A 16,584-nucleotide genomic window follows, 5' to 3' on the forward strand; every position below is an offset into this window, starting at 1 on the left:
TTGACCCTTAACAACTGTCTGGGCAATTAAGAATGAACAATAAATGTTGGCCTAGCCAGTGATGTCCACATCCCATGACTGAATTAATTAAACCGTATATATTCTCTCCTGTGCTTTCCACTGTGTTGTAGGTGGTGATAGATTATGTAGATAGAAAAGAGCTGCATGTTCATTTTTACATAGTGAAGTGATTCTCCCCTTCATAAACTTTATTCCTATTGACCTTTGATGATTCAATGGGTGCTTGGTGTGGTACTGAGTCATATGGAGACGTAGCGATGGCAGGGCTGGGCTGTGAAAGCAATGAGTTACTGTTTCGGTAATCTCTCCTACAATGTACTTGTATATGGATATGGAGAAAGGATTTTTTCAGATATTTGTCAGCTGAATGAGTGGAGAAGAAGGGAACGGTTTTATCCAGTGAGCCACTGTGTGAAATAATGGTGAGAGCAGATTCACTAATAACTTTTAAAATGTGAAATTCATAAAGAAAACCTTTAGCACTTTGAGGAAAGAGCAGGATTGAGATGAAATGGGTAGTTCTTTCAAAACACCTGTACAGGAACAATGGGCTGAATGACCTCCTATGTCCTGTAATTCTAAGATTAAACAATAGAATTAAGCTTGTCTATGATAGGAACTATAGTGTGTCAGTCTGCCAATGCTCTTTGTTAAAGCTAATGTTTGGAGAACAGGCTATTGTCTAAGATGGTCATCAATATCTTTGAACTACTGATTTTAGCTATGCCTAAGAAGAATGTAACAACAATGTGTCCTGTGCTCCTCTGAAACCCAATATTGGTTTAGATGAATGTGGTCACGTCTTTACGTTATTAAACTTGTAGAAAATAACACAGAGCAGCAAAGTGGCATTTCTGCCTAGTGTAATCATTAGTTATGATTTAAGGTGACTTGTGTACATTCAGGCCTGAGATGTAAAAATTTTTATCTGTAATACTAAATTACTCATCTGAAAGTATGTTTACCCTCTTGTACCTTTAGTCTCTCGAAGTAAAAAGGGCTCCCACTGATGGTGGCTCAATGAAAAGTAAAGTCAATGAAAATAGAAACCGTGAGAGATGTGAAACACATGACTTGCTTGTAACTCATATACACAATTGTCCAAAATCAAAATTGTTCCCACGTTCTTAAACTCCCACCATAAATATTTGGTTGCCATATCAAATATTTGTTGAACTTAACTCTCAACATTATGACTTAATTACATTATTTCGTGAATGCAATTATGTTATTTCTTAAAGCTATTTAATCATCAGAACCATGAAAATGTTTCCTATTGCTTGTACATTATACTATGTGATGGGTGTTACTTGCATGGGGTTGTTATCCATACCTTTAAGACATTACACAAAAATGGACTTCAATCATCTTTACAAGTCCAAATCCAAACACCGTACACAGAGCGAGAGCACACTATCTTTGATATAACTGTTTGTTAACAGCTTTTTATCAGTAGTTGTTAGGTCGCTGTTAGCTAAGATTAGTTACCAGGAAATTGCACCATCTTTTCTTCTCATATAGGGTTAGAAATTAGGACTGAGATCTGCTGGAGTGTGTCAATATTTAAACTGGACATCCTGGAATCTGAACTGTATTCTCCGGAGTCTCCAAATTTTGGGGATTAATTGAGAACAGTGCCCACATTTCCTCAATTCATTCTAATAAATTTTTTTGTCTGGAATAAGTTATGCCAACTTGTATTGAATGATGCTCAGATGATGCATTCTTCTGTTATTCCCAAAATAGGTCAATTTAAATAAAAATTGAAACATTTTGGAGGGAGAACTGAGCAGCATCTGTGTGGAGAGAGAAAAACAGCCAACTGCTCAGGTCTGCGACTTTCCAACTGGGATGCATTACGGATTTGGAGGAAGGGCTGGGTGGGACAAGGACAAATGGCTGTGGTAGGGTGGCAGACAAGAGAACTTGCATGATAGAAAGTTTAGTCCTCCAAGGCCAAAGGGAGTGAAGATTGTAACGATTGTAACAAAGCCAGCTAGGGAATGTCTTGGAATATGAGTTCCCTGATTGGGCCTGTTAGCCTGGTTCAGTCAGAGTGTCCTGGCTGACAGATATAAACAGGAGTGTCAGGGGTTCTGTTCACTCTAGAAGCCAGCTCTGAGCTAACCAGGTCAATGTCGTGTACTATGCATGTACAAATAAAGGGTGACTTGGCGATGGCTTACCAGCCTTTGTGGAGTTATTTCAGAGAAGGGGAAAGAAAATATGTGTCAAAAGCTGGCGGGCTGCTGACTGAAAGCAAAATAAAAACAGAAAGCAAGGAAAGAAAAGGGAACAAAATGGAGACAGAGTTTACATGGGAATTCACTGAACTCAATGTCAATTTTGGAAGGCTATAAAGTGCCCAATTGGAAGACAAGGTGGTATTCCTAAAGCCAGTTGTAATCTTTTGAGTTTCTTCTTTAGAAGCCATCATATGGGACTCCAAACATCAACTATATTTCTGTTTGCCAAACCTGCTGAGCTTTTGTGGCAATTTCTGTTTTTATTTCAGATTTCCAGTAAGTGCAGTATTTTGCTTTTAATTATCTTTAATCTTTGTTTGGCTGCCACTATTTCTATCCATTGACAGCTGTGACTTAATCTTTGTTCGGTACTTGAAACAACTCCTCTTTACAGACCAGGTTGTAGAGTGTTGACAATGTAGGATTCACTGCTGTGAAGCAGATGGTATTAGTGCATTGAAAGGAAAGGGATGAGGGAGATAGGGATAAATGGCTATGACAAGTCGGAAGCAAGGATGAAATTAGAGTGGGAGGATGTACAAATGGAGCATGGGCCACGTGGGCTGAATGGCCTGTACATTCTGTCTATGGTAATTCCATAGGCTTAAATGTGGATGTGCTATTCAATGGAGTGTCCAGTGGGGGACAGGTGCTCAGTCAAAAAGTGGAAAAGGAAACTGATGGTATAAATAAACAAAGACAATGAAATTCATTGTAAAGAAGTGAGAATGGATTTTATGGAATAAAAATGAGCGTACTTTTCATTTGTATAGAAGAATGAAAATACTAGAATATCACTGGTTGGCGTTGCTGTAACTATATTGAGGATATTATTCTGCTACAAATCAGTAGATGTGGGTATCTCGAATTTAAATTTCCCAATGTGGGGAAATATAACTTTGTTTTATCAGAAGACATTAAAGGAGGTAACAGCATAAACACTTTTCTGATGAAGGGTCTAGGCCCGAAACGTCAGCTTTTGTGCTCCTGAGATGCTGCTTGGCCTGCTGTGTTCATCCAGCTTCACACTTTGTTATCTTGGATTCTCCAGCATTTGCAGTTCCCATTATCTCTGAGCATAAACACTTGATCACACAGGAATACAGAGGTTCGTGCAATCTTGTTATTTTGTAAATATCTGTGTTAGAAATAGCAAGTGCCATCATTACTGTGATATCGACAAATTTCATCTCTCACACACACAGATGCATATAGAAAGAGATCTGTAGATGCAGAAAAATGGAAATACTTATCTCCTATCTCCTGGGTTGTGATGTTGGTTTTAGTTATCCACTTTTCTTTGACTGGAGATCCTTCCTTCTGGATTTTCACTCATGTTTTCACTTCTTCATTGGGGTAACCTACACCCTGACGACATTGGAGAGCCTGAAAACTGATTCATGCACAATTTACCTGTGAGATGAGCTAAGTACAAAGCAGCACCTGAAAGATGCGACAAAAACAAAGTTGCTGGAGAAGTTCAGCAGGTCTGGCAGCATCTCTGAAGGGAAAAACAGTTAATGTTTAGGGTCTGGTGACCCCTCCTCAGAACTGATAGTGGCTGGGAAAAACATCAGTTTACATGCAGAAAATAGGAAGGTGGGTGGGGTAGAGACTAAATGATAGGACAGAGCCCAAAGAGAAAGACAGTTGGACAGACAAAGGAGTTGCTAACAATCAGGCTGGGAGGGTGAATGGTTGTTAATGGGGACTGTTAGTGACTAATAAGAGGGGGTATGTAATGGCAAGCTATGTGATAACAAGGCCTGGTGTGTGCGGTAGGGGCTGGGACATGGAAGAGTTTAGGCCCTAAAATTATTGAACTCAATATTGAATCCGGAGGGCTGTAGGGTCCCCGAGTGGAAAATGAGGTGTTGTTCCTCCTGCTTGCATTGGACTTCGCAGGAACACTGTAGCAAGCCTGAGACAGAGATGTTGGCCAGGGAGCAAGGTGGTGCATTGAAGTGGCAGACAACAGGTAGTTGTGGGTCCTTTTTGCGAGCGGAACATAGATGTTCTGCAAAGCGGTCGCCAAGTCTATGCTTCATTTCCCAATGTAGAGGAGACCACATTGTGAGCAGTGAATGTAGTAGACTAGATTCTGGGAAGTACAGTTTCACCTGGAAGGTATGTTTGGGCCCTTGGATACTGGGGAGGGAGGAGGCAAATGGGCAGGTGTTGCACCTTTGCCACATCCAGAATATCATCAGATGCCATTTCCGCCACATCCAGCGAGATGCCACCACCAGACGCGTTCTGCAGGGACCGTTCTCTCTGGGACACGCTGGTCCACACTTCCTTTACACCCAACACCTCCTCACAGCCCTATGGCACCTTCCCTTGTAACCAGTGAAGGTGCAACACCTGCCCATTTACCTCCTCCCTCCCTAGTATCCAAGGGACCAAACACTTCTAGGTGAAGCAACACTTCACCTATACTTCGCAGAATCTAGTCTACTGCATTCACTGCTCACAATGTGGTCTCCTCTACACTGGGGAAACGAAGCATAGACTTGGTGACCGCTTCGCAGAACCTCCATGTTCTACTTGCAAAAAAGGTCCCTCAACTACCTGTTACCTGCCACTTCAACACACCACCTTGCTCCCTGGCCAACATCTCTGTCCCAGACTTGCTGCAGTATTCCAGCGAAGTCCAATGCAAGCAGGAGGAACAACACTTCATTTTCCGCTTGGGGACCCTACAGCCCTTCGGATTCAATATTGAGTTCAATAATTTTAGGGCCTAAACTCTCCCATGTCTCACACCCTCACCCCACACACCAGGCCTTGTTACCCCATAGCCTGCCATTACACACTCCCTGTTAGTCACTAACAATCCCCATTAACAACTATTCACCCTCCCAGCCTGATTGTTAGCAACTCCTTTGTCTGCCCAGCTGTCTTTCTCTCTCATTGGGCTCTATCCTATCATTTACTCCCTACCCAACCCACTTCCCTATTTTCTGCATACAAACTGATGTCTTCCCAGTCACCGTCAGTTCTGAGGAAGGGTCACTGGACCCGAAACGTTAACTCTGTTTTCTCGTTCAGAGATGCTGCCAGACCTGCTGAGCTTTTCCAACAACTTTGTTTTTGTTCTTGATTTACAGCATCCACAGTTCTTTCAGTTTTTACCTGAAAGATGTGCATTTCTGTCACGTGTTTTGTAACTTCAAGATGCTCTAAAGTGCTTTTCAGCTGATCTTTGAATATTTTTGCAGTATTGCAGTCGCTGTTGTAATACAGGAATCAACCAGTTTGTGTCCCACAAAGATCAGTCAATGTAATTGAATGGAATTGGGTGAGGGATCGATGTCAGCTTTGATACTAGGAAGACCTATCCTGCAGTTCTTCAAAATTGTGTTGTGGAGTCTTATACCAGAGAGGACAAATAGGGAAGTTTAACATGTCATTGGAAGGTACATTATCTCTGACAGTGTAACACACCCTTACTGCTGCTGTTCTGGAGTGTCAATGTCGAGGTTCTGATCAAATTGGACAAGTTTATGGTCAAGAGTTGGACTTGACCCTGTGATTTCTGACTCAGAGCTGAGACTGCTGTCACGATCTATAACTAATCTAATCTACCCTGCAATGGTTTGCTCATGTAAACAGGATTGGTGTTGGGAATGCTATGACTATCTCAGTATGATTATGACAGGCTCATGCTTGACTGTTCTTCGGGGGGCAGCTCTGTCAATTTTGGCACAGGCTCCTAGGTGTTAGTCAGAAGGACTTTGCTGAGTTGATAATGCTGGGTTTGCTATGTTTGTTTCTGGTGCTTAGATTGATGCTGGTAGTCTGGTTTCATTTCTTAATGCTATTTCTGTAGAGATTTGATACAACAGAGTGGCTTGCTAGGCCACACAGCGGGCAGTTAAGAGTCAATCACATTGCTGTAGATCTGGTGTCAAGTGTAGTCCAAACCAGTGGTAAGAGTGGCAGATTTCTTTCCCTAAAGGACATTAATGAATCAAATTAATTCTTAGCAATTGACAATGGTTCAAGGTCACCTTTACTCAGGTTTATTAATCAAATTTGATTCCCACCAGCTGCATTAGGGTTTTGAAGATATTCAATGGTTGATCATTCAGAGATCTCTAACGTACATAATTTCCAAGATTGACAACCCTCTGATGAAGAATTTTCTCATCCTGATCTTAAAATGCCAACTCGTTATCCTGAGTTTCTCATCCCTAGGTGTATATATACTCTGCACCTGGCTGAGCTTGCCCTGGCTTTGAACGGTTTCTCTTTCAACTCATATCATCTCCTCCAAGTTAAAGTCTCCCTGCTGTAAGAAAGATGTTGTTAAACTTGAGAGTTTACAGAAAAGATATGCAAGGATGCTACCAGGGTTGGAGGGTTAGAGCTATAGAGGCTAAATAGGTTGGGGCTATTTTCCCTGGAATGTCAGAGGCTGAGGGGTGACCTTATAGAAGTTTATAAAATCATGAGGGGCATGAATAGGGTGAATAGCCAAGATCTTTTGTCTAGGGTGGGGGAGTCCAAAACTAGAGGGCATAGGTTTGAGGTTATATGGGACAGATTTAAAAAGGACCTGACGGGTAACTTTTTCATGCAGAGGGTAGTGTGTGTGTGGAATAAGCCACCAGAGGAAATGGTAGAGGCTAGTACCGTTATAAAATTCAAAAGACGTCTGGATGGATTCGTGAATAGGAAGGGCTAAGACCTTGCATATTACTCTATGATTTCATGACTATGTCAGTCACTTTTTGCGGTATGTGGAACATTCCCTGTTCAAGTCTTGCTCAGGGCCCCCATCCGTGTGTGAGGGTGTTGGTAAGGACATGGGAGGAGGTTTTCAGGCCCTAGAATTATTGAACTTGATATTGAGTCCAGAGGCTGCAGTGATGCCAAGTGGAAAATGAAATGCTGTTCTTCCAGTTTGCTCTGAGCTTTGCTGGAGGACTGCAGCAAGCCTGAGTCGGAGATGTTGGCAATTAAACACGGTGATGTGTTGAAGTGGCAGGTAATCAACAATTCAGGGCCAGTTTTGCAGACAGAATATAGGTGTTCTGCAAAGCGGTCACGTAGTCTGCCTGGCCTTTTTTGTGCTTTGTTTACTCTCGGTAGCGAGGATCTGCTCTGTCCCTTCACACCTTTAATTTATACCCGTTCCACATCTTTTTCTCTTTCACCACCATTAACAACCCCTTTGTCTTTTGTACTTGGCGTCTCCACCTGCCCCCTTGCTCCTCTGTAGCCTCTGTCAAAAGTATACAAAAGAAAATGTTTTCCAATGTCCTTTAATTCTAAAGAATAGTCATACTGGGCTTGAAACATTAACTCTGTTTCTCTCTCCACAGATGCTGTTCGACTTGTTGAGTTTCTCTGGCATTCTCTATACTTGTTTCAGATTTCCAGCCTTGCAGTATTTTGCTCTTACTTGAATGTATATTCTCTAGCTACAGGATGATATTCTTCCAGCATCCATCCTCTTAAAGTTTGATATGAGATCCCCTTCCATTCCAGTAAACCTGAACTAGAGGTCAACTATTCTCAGTTTTTCTTTGCAGGGCAAACTGTCATGACAAGAATCAATCTAGAGAAGATTCGCTGCAATCTGTCAAGGCATCTATAGTCTTTCTCAGCGTAGAAGGCCTTTGCTTTATATGTGGTCTCAACAAAGCCTCTAGATAATTGCAACAAGACTTCCTTGGTCTTATACTTCAGTCCTCTTGCAATCAAAAGGGACAATACCATTTGCCTTCCTATAATTGTTTGCTGTACCTAAACTTGAGGTTTTCAGATATAAGGAGGGGCTGGATAAGCTGGACTAGAGCCTCGGAGGCTGAGGATGGCCTTACAGAGGTTTATAAAATCATGAGGAGAATGGAGAAGGTGAATAGCAATAGTCTTTTTCCTAGGGTGGGTGAGTTTAAAACTAGGAGGCATATTTTTAAGGTGAGAGAAGAAGGATTTAAAAGGGACTTGAGGGGCAACTTTTTCACACAGAGGATGGTTCGTATATGGAATAAACAGCCAGAGAAAGTGGTAGATGCAAGTATAGCTACGACATTTAAAAGACATTTGACAGGTACACGAATAGAAAAAGTTTAGAGGCAAGTGGGACTAGTTTATTTTGGGAAACTTGGTTGGCATGGATGAATTGGACCAAAGCGTCTGTTTCCATGCTGTATGACTCTACAACTCATGACTCTGACAACTTTCTGTGATCTGTGTAATGGGAACCCTCTACCCCCTCACCACCAAAACTTTATGGATATCAACATTTGCTGTAGGTTAAAGCTTGCAGACAACTCAACCATGATATCTCTCTCTCTTTCCTGGACCTCTCTATCTGCATCTCTGGTGACAGCCTCGAAACTGACATCTGTTTCAAGCCCACCGACTCCCACAGCTACCTTGACTACACCTCCTCTCACCCACCTTCCTGCAAGAATGCAACTGTCTCCTCCCAATTCCTCCGCCTGCGCTGTCCCTGTTCCCAAGATGGGGCGTTCCACTCCCGAACATCCCAAATGTTCTCTTACTTCAAGGATCGCAACTTTACCCCCCTTCGGTGGTCAAAAATGCTCTTGATCACATCTCTTGCATTTCCCGCATCTCTGTGCTCACATTGTATCCCTGCAACAACAAAAAAACACAGAATTCCCCTTGTACTCATATATCACCTCACTGACTTCTGGTTTCAACATATCATTCACTATCACTTCTGCCACCTGCCATCTGACCCCACAACCAAGGATATATTTCCTTCCCCAATCCTACCTGCCTTCCATAGGGACCACGGTCTCCATGACTCACGCATCCGCTCCACACTCCCCAATAGCCCCAACACCCCTGGCACTTTTCCTTGAAGCCACAGGAGGTGCTATACCTGCCCCTACACCTCCCCCCCCTCACCTCTATCCAAGGAACCAAACAAACCTTCCACATCAGACACAGTTCACCTGCACGTCCGCTAATGGGGTCTACTGCATCTGCTGCTCCTGTTGTGGCCTCCTCTACATCGGTGAGACCACGCAGAGGTCTGGAGACCGCTTTGTAGAGCACCTTCCACTGTGTTTGTGACAAATGACAATACTTTCCAGTCATGAACCATTTCAACTCCCCCTCCCACTCCCTGGATGACATGTCCATTCTGGATTTCCTCCACTGTCACAATGATGTCAGTCGGAAACTGGAGGAGCAGCACCTCATATTCCGACATGGGAGCCTACAAGTCAATGATCTCAATGTGGACTTCACCAGTTTCAAAATTTCCTCACTCCCGGCCTTGTCCAATGACCAACCCATCCTCTCATTCCCACCTTCTTGACCTGACACAACCTGTCCATCTCCTTTCCCCCCTATCTGGTCCTCCCACCTACCTGCCTACCTGTACCCCATTACCATCCCACCTACCTTGCCCAGCCCCACCCATCCTCTCTATTTGTTTCAGAGCTCCCTTCCCCTCCCCCATTTTTGAAGAAGGATCCCGAACTGAAACTTCAACTTCCCTGCTCTTCTAATGCTGCCTGGCCTGCTGTGTTCGACCAGCTCTACACTGTGTTATGTCAACCATTATGACGCAAGGATTCTTTATTTCATTGGTACTGGGTCTTTCCAAATATTGAGAGAAAGTCAAATAAAAAGAGTACAACAGCAAAAACAATGATTCAGATCTCAGTTGAGGAAGCGTTTGCCAATCTGCTCTCTCTGACAGGGCCAGCCCTCCCTCCAGAAAAACACTATAGTTACCATCCAGCTCCCCTGCTTGGTGTCCTCCCTCACTATTGCTACCTGCTGCTGGGAAGCCTAGTTACATTATCCTCTCATGTTCTAAAAAATATTCTGCTTTTTCATTCTTATTATCAAAATGAATATTCTCACATTTCCCCACGTTACTCTCGCTTTGCCAATTTCTTACCTAATCAGTACTGACTGTATGTGATTTTTGAAGCCTCTTTGAGTCCCCTTTCTTACAGCTCTGTTAACCCAGCTAGCTATGTATTATTGACGGGTTTGGATACATTACAGTGGGTTGTCTCATCACTGTAACTGATAGAAATTGTAAATGACTGAGACTCCAGTAATAACCCTTGTGGCAATGCATCATGCCATTCCGAAAAACACCTGTTTGTTTCTACCCTTTCTCTTCTGTCCTTTAACCAATGATCTATCCATTCTAACATGTTTTCCAAAGCCCAAGAGCCTTAATCTTGTCTTCAACATTCTCCTGTAAATCTTATTAAGTGCTTTCTGAAAATTTTTCATCGACTGTCTGTGGTAAGCACTGCTCCCCCCCACCCCCCTGACACATACACACACACACACACACACACACCTGATATTTGGTCCTATTCCCCTATATATGAGGTAACACATTGCATATTTATTCCTCCTGTAGGTACCAACAGAGGGCCTGTCTCGTGACTTGGATAGTGTGGAGCTCCTGGATCTACTGTTTGATCAAAAGGATGGGATTCTTCGCCATGAGGGCTTCCATACAGATGGCAGGGGGAGCACGGAGAGCTGGGGAATGGCACAGCCCAGTGTAAGGAGCAGCGTAATCCCCAAACACCCCTGCCACTCATACAGTATCGTAACCCAGAGTCACCACCACACAGAGCGTTGGAACCCAGAGTCACTCCCTAACAGAGCGTCGTAAGCCTGATCCAGTCGGAACCCAGAGCCACCCCCACACAGACCATCATTACCCTGATCCCATTGTAACCTGGAGATTAATTATGTACAGGGTACTATTACCCCAACTCAATATCACACAGGACAATGTTGCCCAATCCACCTTCTCCACTGAAGCCCTAACTGAGCCACACAGTGACCATTATGACCAAGAGGCACCCCATGCTGGGTGTTATGGGCATGATGGACCCACCAGCGGCGTTTTAGAGCCCTCAGTCGCTCTCGCACACCCACAGTGCTCTGCAATGTCTTGTCGCCCTCCCTTGTTTCAGTGGAAGCAGTATTGGTGGGATTCTCCAAGGCTGTCACTAACTACCAGTTTCTTCGTTGTCCCTCAGATCCACGTTGGCAGCAGCAATGAGGAGTTTCTGTCTTCAATCCTGGCAGAAACTGTCCCTGCCTCCCCGCTCTGGTCCTCAGCCGGCAGTGACAGCGGGATCTCGGAAGACCACCTCTCGGATCAGCTGGACAGTCCCCAGCACTGTGTCGTGTCCAACAGCACCCAGAACATTGAAGCAGTCCATGCGGAGCTGCCATTTCAGCCTGGGCCAGAATCCAGCTGCTGGGCTGCTGGCCTGAGACCCCCAGAGCCGGAGATTTCCCTTGGTTTCGGTAAGAGGCTGAACAACCCCCAACTCTGTGGGGATGGGTGCATCAGGTTGTGGGCTGGGGAGGGCTATTGGGGGTGGGGGAGATGATACTTAGAGGAATAGATGGATTTTGAAGAGGAATTTCCCCAGTTCACAGTCTCCATAATTTTCCAACTTGTTTTCCAATTCCCTGTGGTCAGTCCATATCTCTCTCAGAATGCAGTGTGCTCAGCATTGCATTTCCACCAGTTTCAAACAGAGGAGTAACTGAGACAAATGAGAAGCTTGTTCTGTGTGACTTTGAAATTCTTTTAAAGTGATTTCCCCCTCCTTTATCATTTCTCCTCTCTCTCAAGGTTGGCATGGTGGCTCAGTGTTTAGCACTGTTGCCTCACCTTCAGGCGACTGTCTGTGTGGTGTTTGCACATTCTCCCTGTGTCTCCTGCGCGGGTTTCCTCCCACAGTCCAAAGCTATATAGGTTAGGTACATTGGCCGTGGAAAATGCAGGGTTACAGGGACTAAGGTTAGGGAAGAATGGTTCCAGGAGGGATATTTTTTGGAGGGTCAGTGTGGACTTGATGGACAGGATGGTCTGCCCCGACACTGCAGGGATTCTAAGATATAAGGAGTTCTCCAACACCCCATTCAAAGTGTTGCCCTTCAAGCTTGAGTTGAGAGAACCAACTTCCACAGGTTAACAAAGTGTGGAGCTGGATGAACACAGCAGGCCAAGCAGCATCCCAGGAGCACAAAAGCTGACGTTTCAGGCCTAGACCCTTCATCAGAGAGGGGGATGGGGAGGGGGAACTGGAATAAATAGGGAGAGAGGGGGAGGCGGACCGAAGATGGAGAGAAAACAAGATAGGTAGAGAGGAGAGTATAGGTGGGGAGGTAGGGAGGGGATCGGTCAGTCCAGGGAAGATGGACAGGTCAAGGAGGCGGGATGAGGTGGTAGGTAGGAAATGGAGGTGCGGCTTGAGGTGGGAGGAAGGGATGGGTGAGAGGAAGAACAGGTTAGGGAAGCAGAGACAGGCTGGGCTGGTTTTGGGATGCAGTAGGGGAAGGGGAGATTTTGAAGCTTGTGAAGTCCATGTTGATACCATTGGGCTGCAGGGTTCCCAAGCGGAATATGAGTTGCTGTTCCTGCAACCTTCGGGTGGCATCATTGTGGCACTGCAGGAGGCCCATGACGGACATGTCGTCTGAGGAATGGGAGGGGGAGTTCAAATGGTTCGTGACTGGGAGGTGCAGTTGTTTGTTGCGAACTAAACGGAGGTGTTCTGCAAAGCGGTCCCCAAACCTCCGCTTGGTTTCCCCAATGTAGAGGAAGCCACACTGGGTGCAATGGATACAATATACCACATTGGCAGATGTGCAGGTGAACATCTGCTTGATATGGAAGGTCATCCTGGGGCCTGGGATGGGGGTGAGGGAGGAGGTGCGCAGGCAAGTGTAGCATTTCCTGCGGTTGCAGGGGAAGGAGCCGGGTCTCTTGGCTGCTCCACACTCCCCTCCAACCCCACCACACCCAGCCTCGACAGCCCTCTGTGGTAAAGAATTCCACCGATTCACTCCCCTCAGAGAGAAGTGATTCCTTCTCAGGAATGTTCTGAGCTTGTGGAAGGCATTGAAGGGAGCTGCTCCGATCTTGCTCTTGCACACAGTTATTTGTCATTTCTGTAGATGATTTGTATGAGAATCTAGGAGGCGTGGTTAGTAAGTTTGCGGATGACATCAAAATTGGTGGGATAGTGGTCAATGAAGAAGATTATCTAAGATTAGAAAGAGATCTTGATCAATTGGGTCAGTAGGCTGAGAAATGGCAGATGGAGTTTAATTTGGATAAATACATGGTATTGCATTTTAGTTAAACAAACCAGGAGAGGACATAAACAGTTAGTGGTAGGACCGTAGGGAGTGTTGTAGAACAGGGGGACCCAGGGGTTCAGGTACCTACTTCTTTGGAATTTAAAGTTATAGAGGTCTATAGCATTGAAGCAGGCCCTTCGGCCCAACATAGAACATATAGAATATAGAACATTACAGCACAGTACAGGCCCTTCGGCCCTCGATGTTGTGCCGACCTGTCATACCAATCTGAAGCCCATCTAAACTACACTATTCCCTGTACGTCCATATGCTTGTCCAATGATTACTTAAATGTACTTAAAAGTTGGCGAATCTACTACTGTTGCAGGCAAAGCGTTCCATTCCCTTACTACTCTCTGAGTAAAGAAACTACCTCTGACATCTGTCCTATATCTTTCACCCCTCAATTTAAAGCTATGGACCCTTGTGCTCGCCGTCACCATCCTAGGAGAAAGGCTCTCCCTATCCACCCTATCTAACCCTCTGATTATTTTATATGCCTCAATTAAGTCGCCTCTCAACCTTCTTCTCTCTAATGAAAACAACCTCAAGTCCCTCAGCCTTTGTAAGACCTTCCCTCCATACCAGGCAACATCCTAGTAAATCTCCTCTGCACGCTTTCCAAAGCTTCCACATCCTTCTTATAATGCGGTGACCAGAACTGTACGCAATCCTCCAAGTGCGGCCGCACCAAAGTCTTGTACAGCTTCACCATAACCTCTTGGTTCCGGAACTCGATCCCTCTATTAATAAAAGCTAAAACACTGTGTGCCTTCTTAACAGCCCTGTCAACCTGGGTGGCAACTTTCAAGGATAGGGTTAGGGATAGGCCCATGCTGCCCAGTTTTCATAATTAAACTAGTCCCTTTTGTCTGCATTTGGTCCATATCCCTCCATACCTATCCATTCATGTACCTGCCTAAATGTTTCTTAAATGATGAAATGGTATCCACTTCCACCACACCTCTGGCAGCTCATTTCAGACACTCACCACCCGCTATGTGAAAAACCTGCCCCTCTGGACCCTTTTGTATCTCTCCCCTCTCACGTTAAACTTATGCCCTCTAGTTTTTGGTCTCCCCTACCATGGGGAAAAGCTGTTGGCTGTCTACCTTATCTATGCCTCTCATGAGGAATTGACAGGAGCTGAGGGTGTGATCGATGGCAGTTTCAGGAAGGTAGAAAGACCGCAGATCCAGTCGGGTGGATGGGTTACCTCTATGAAAGGTAAGAGAGGGAGGAAGGTAGTGCAGGGGTCTTCTGTGGCTATCCCAATCTCAAACAAGAATGCTGTTTTGGAAAATGTAGGGAGTGATGGACTCTCGGGGGGACGTATCACTGCCAGCCAGATTTCTGGTACTAAGACCGGCTCTAATGTAACAAGGGGAATATCAGGTTCCAAATGATCAATTGTGACAGGAGACTTTCTAGTCAGAGGCAAAGACAGACATTTCTGTGGCTGACAATGAGACATTAGAATGGTGTGTTGCCTCCCTAGTGCTAGGATCAAGGATGTCTTGGAGACGGTCCACAATATTCTCGAAGAGGCGAGAGACGAACAAGGAGGTCTTTGTACACATTGGAATCAATCTCATAGGAAGAGAGAAGGATGAGGTTCTGAGCAGCCAATGTAGGTGTCATGGTGGCTTAGTGGTCAGCACTTCTGCCTCACAGTGCCAGGGACCCAAGTTCAATTCCAGCCTCGGGTGACTGTGTGGAGTTTGTGCACTCTCCCTGTGTCTGTGTGGGTTTCCTGCAGGTGTGCCGGTTTCCTCCCACAGTCCAAAGATGTGCAGATTAGGGTGGATTGGCCATGTTAAATTTCTTGTAGTGTTCAGGGGTGTGCAGATTAGGTGGGCTACAAGGGGACGGATATGGGTGGGATGCTCCAAGGTTCGGTGTGGACTTATTGGGCCGAAGGGCCAGTTTCCTCACTGTAGGGATTCTATGGATTCTATCAGGCAGGAGGATAAAAAGTGGTAGTAGTAATGTAATATGAGTGTAGTAATATCTGAATTCCTCGTGGTGCCATGTGCTAGTGACAGTAGAAATAGGAATGCATGGCTGATAAGCTAGTGCAGGGGAGAAAGATTCAGATTTTTGGATCATTGCAATGTCTTCTGGTTTAGAAGTGACCTGTATAAGCAGCACAAATTACACCAGTAATGGAAGAGACCAATATACTAGCAGGGAAATTTGCTAGAGCCACCTGGGAGGATTTAAATCAGGAAGTGGGGGTTGGGGTTGGGTTACTAAGAGAGATAGTGAGAAAAGAGATCAGTCTGAGGCTGGTGCAGTTGGGAAAAGGAGCAAGTCAAGGCAAGCAGAAGCAAAGTAGAGAATGAGGTAGGACTAATAAATTAAATTGGATATATTTCAAAGCAAGAGACTTGACAGGTAAGGCTCAGGGCATGGTTGCGAACATAGGACTGGGATATCACAGCGATTACAGAGATATGGCTCAGGGATGGATAGGACTGACAGTTTAATGTTCCAGGGTATTGATGCTATGAGAAAGAGAGAAAGGAGGCCAGAGAGGAGGGGTAGTGGCATTTTTGATTAGGGATAACATTACAGCTGTACGTAGGCACGATATTCTAGTGAAGTTATTTGGGTGGAACTGAGAAATAAGAAAGGGATGATCACTTTATTGGGATCATTCTATAGACCCACCCGTAGTCGGTGGGAAATTGAGAAGCCAATTTGTAAGGTGATCTCAGTTAACTGTGAGAATAATAGGGTGGTTATGGTAGAGGATTTTAACTTTCCAAACATAGCCTTGAACTGCTATATGTTTAGGGCTTGGATGGAGAAGAATTTGTTAAGTATGTACAAGAAAATTTTCTGATTCAACATGTGAATGTACCTACTAGAGAAGGAGCAAAACTTGACCTACTGTTGGGAAATAAGGCAGGACAGGTGACTGGGGTGTCAGTGGGGGAAGCCCTTTGGGACCAGTGACCATAATTCTATTAGTTTTAAAATAGTAATGGAAAAGGATAGACCTGATCTAAAAGTCAGAGTTCTAAATTGGAGGAGAACCAATTTTGACAGTATTTAGCAGGAGTTTTCAAAAATTGTTTGGGGGTAGATAGCTTCAGATAAAGTGATGGTTGGAAAGTGGGAAGCCTTCAAAAATGAGATAATGAATGTCCCTGTTAGGGTGAAGGGCAAGGCTGGTAGA

The 16,584-nt window shown here is 44.7% G+C and overlaps 1 protein-coding gene across 2 annotated transcripts in view; it reads left to right on the plus strand.

The window, feature by feature from the left end:
* The window catches only part of LOC125465702 (cyclic AMP-responsive element-binding protein 3-like protein 3), a 54,285-nt gene that overhangs the window by 14,337 nt on the left and 23,364 nt on the right, over positions 1–16,584 (plus strand). Inside the window, exons 1-3 of one of the 2 annotated variants that reach the window (XM_048559440.2) lie at positions 330–443; positions 10,645–10,791; positions 11,279–11,552. In XM_048559440.2, coding sequence (XP_048415397.1) covers positions 441–443; positions 10,645–10,791; positions 11,279–11,552 — 424 coding nt within the window. In that variant the 5' untranslated portion in view covers positions 330–440. Of the gene's footprint in view, positions 1–329; positions 444–10,644; positions 10,792–11,278; positions 11,553–16,584 lie in introns of those variants that run through there. The other variant, XM_048559438.2, reaches the window with a different exon arrangement.

The sequence above is a fragment of the Stegostoma tigrinum genome, chromosome 30, assembly GCF_030684315.1.
Source record: "Stegostoma tigrinum isolate sSteTig4 chromosome 30, sSteTig4.hap1, whole genome shotgun sequence".
NCBI lineage: Eukaryota > Metazoa > Chordata > Chondrichthyes > Orectolobiformes > Stegostomatidae > Stegostoma > Stegostoma tigrinum.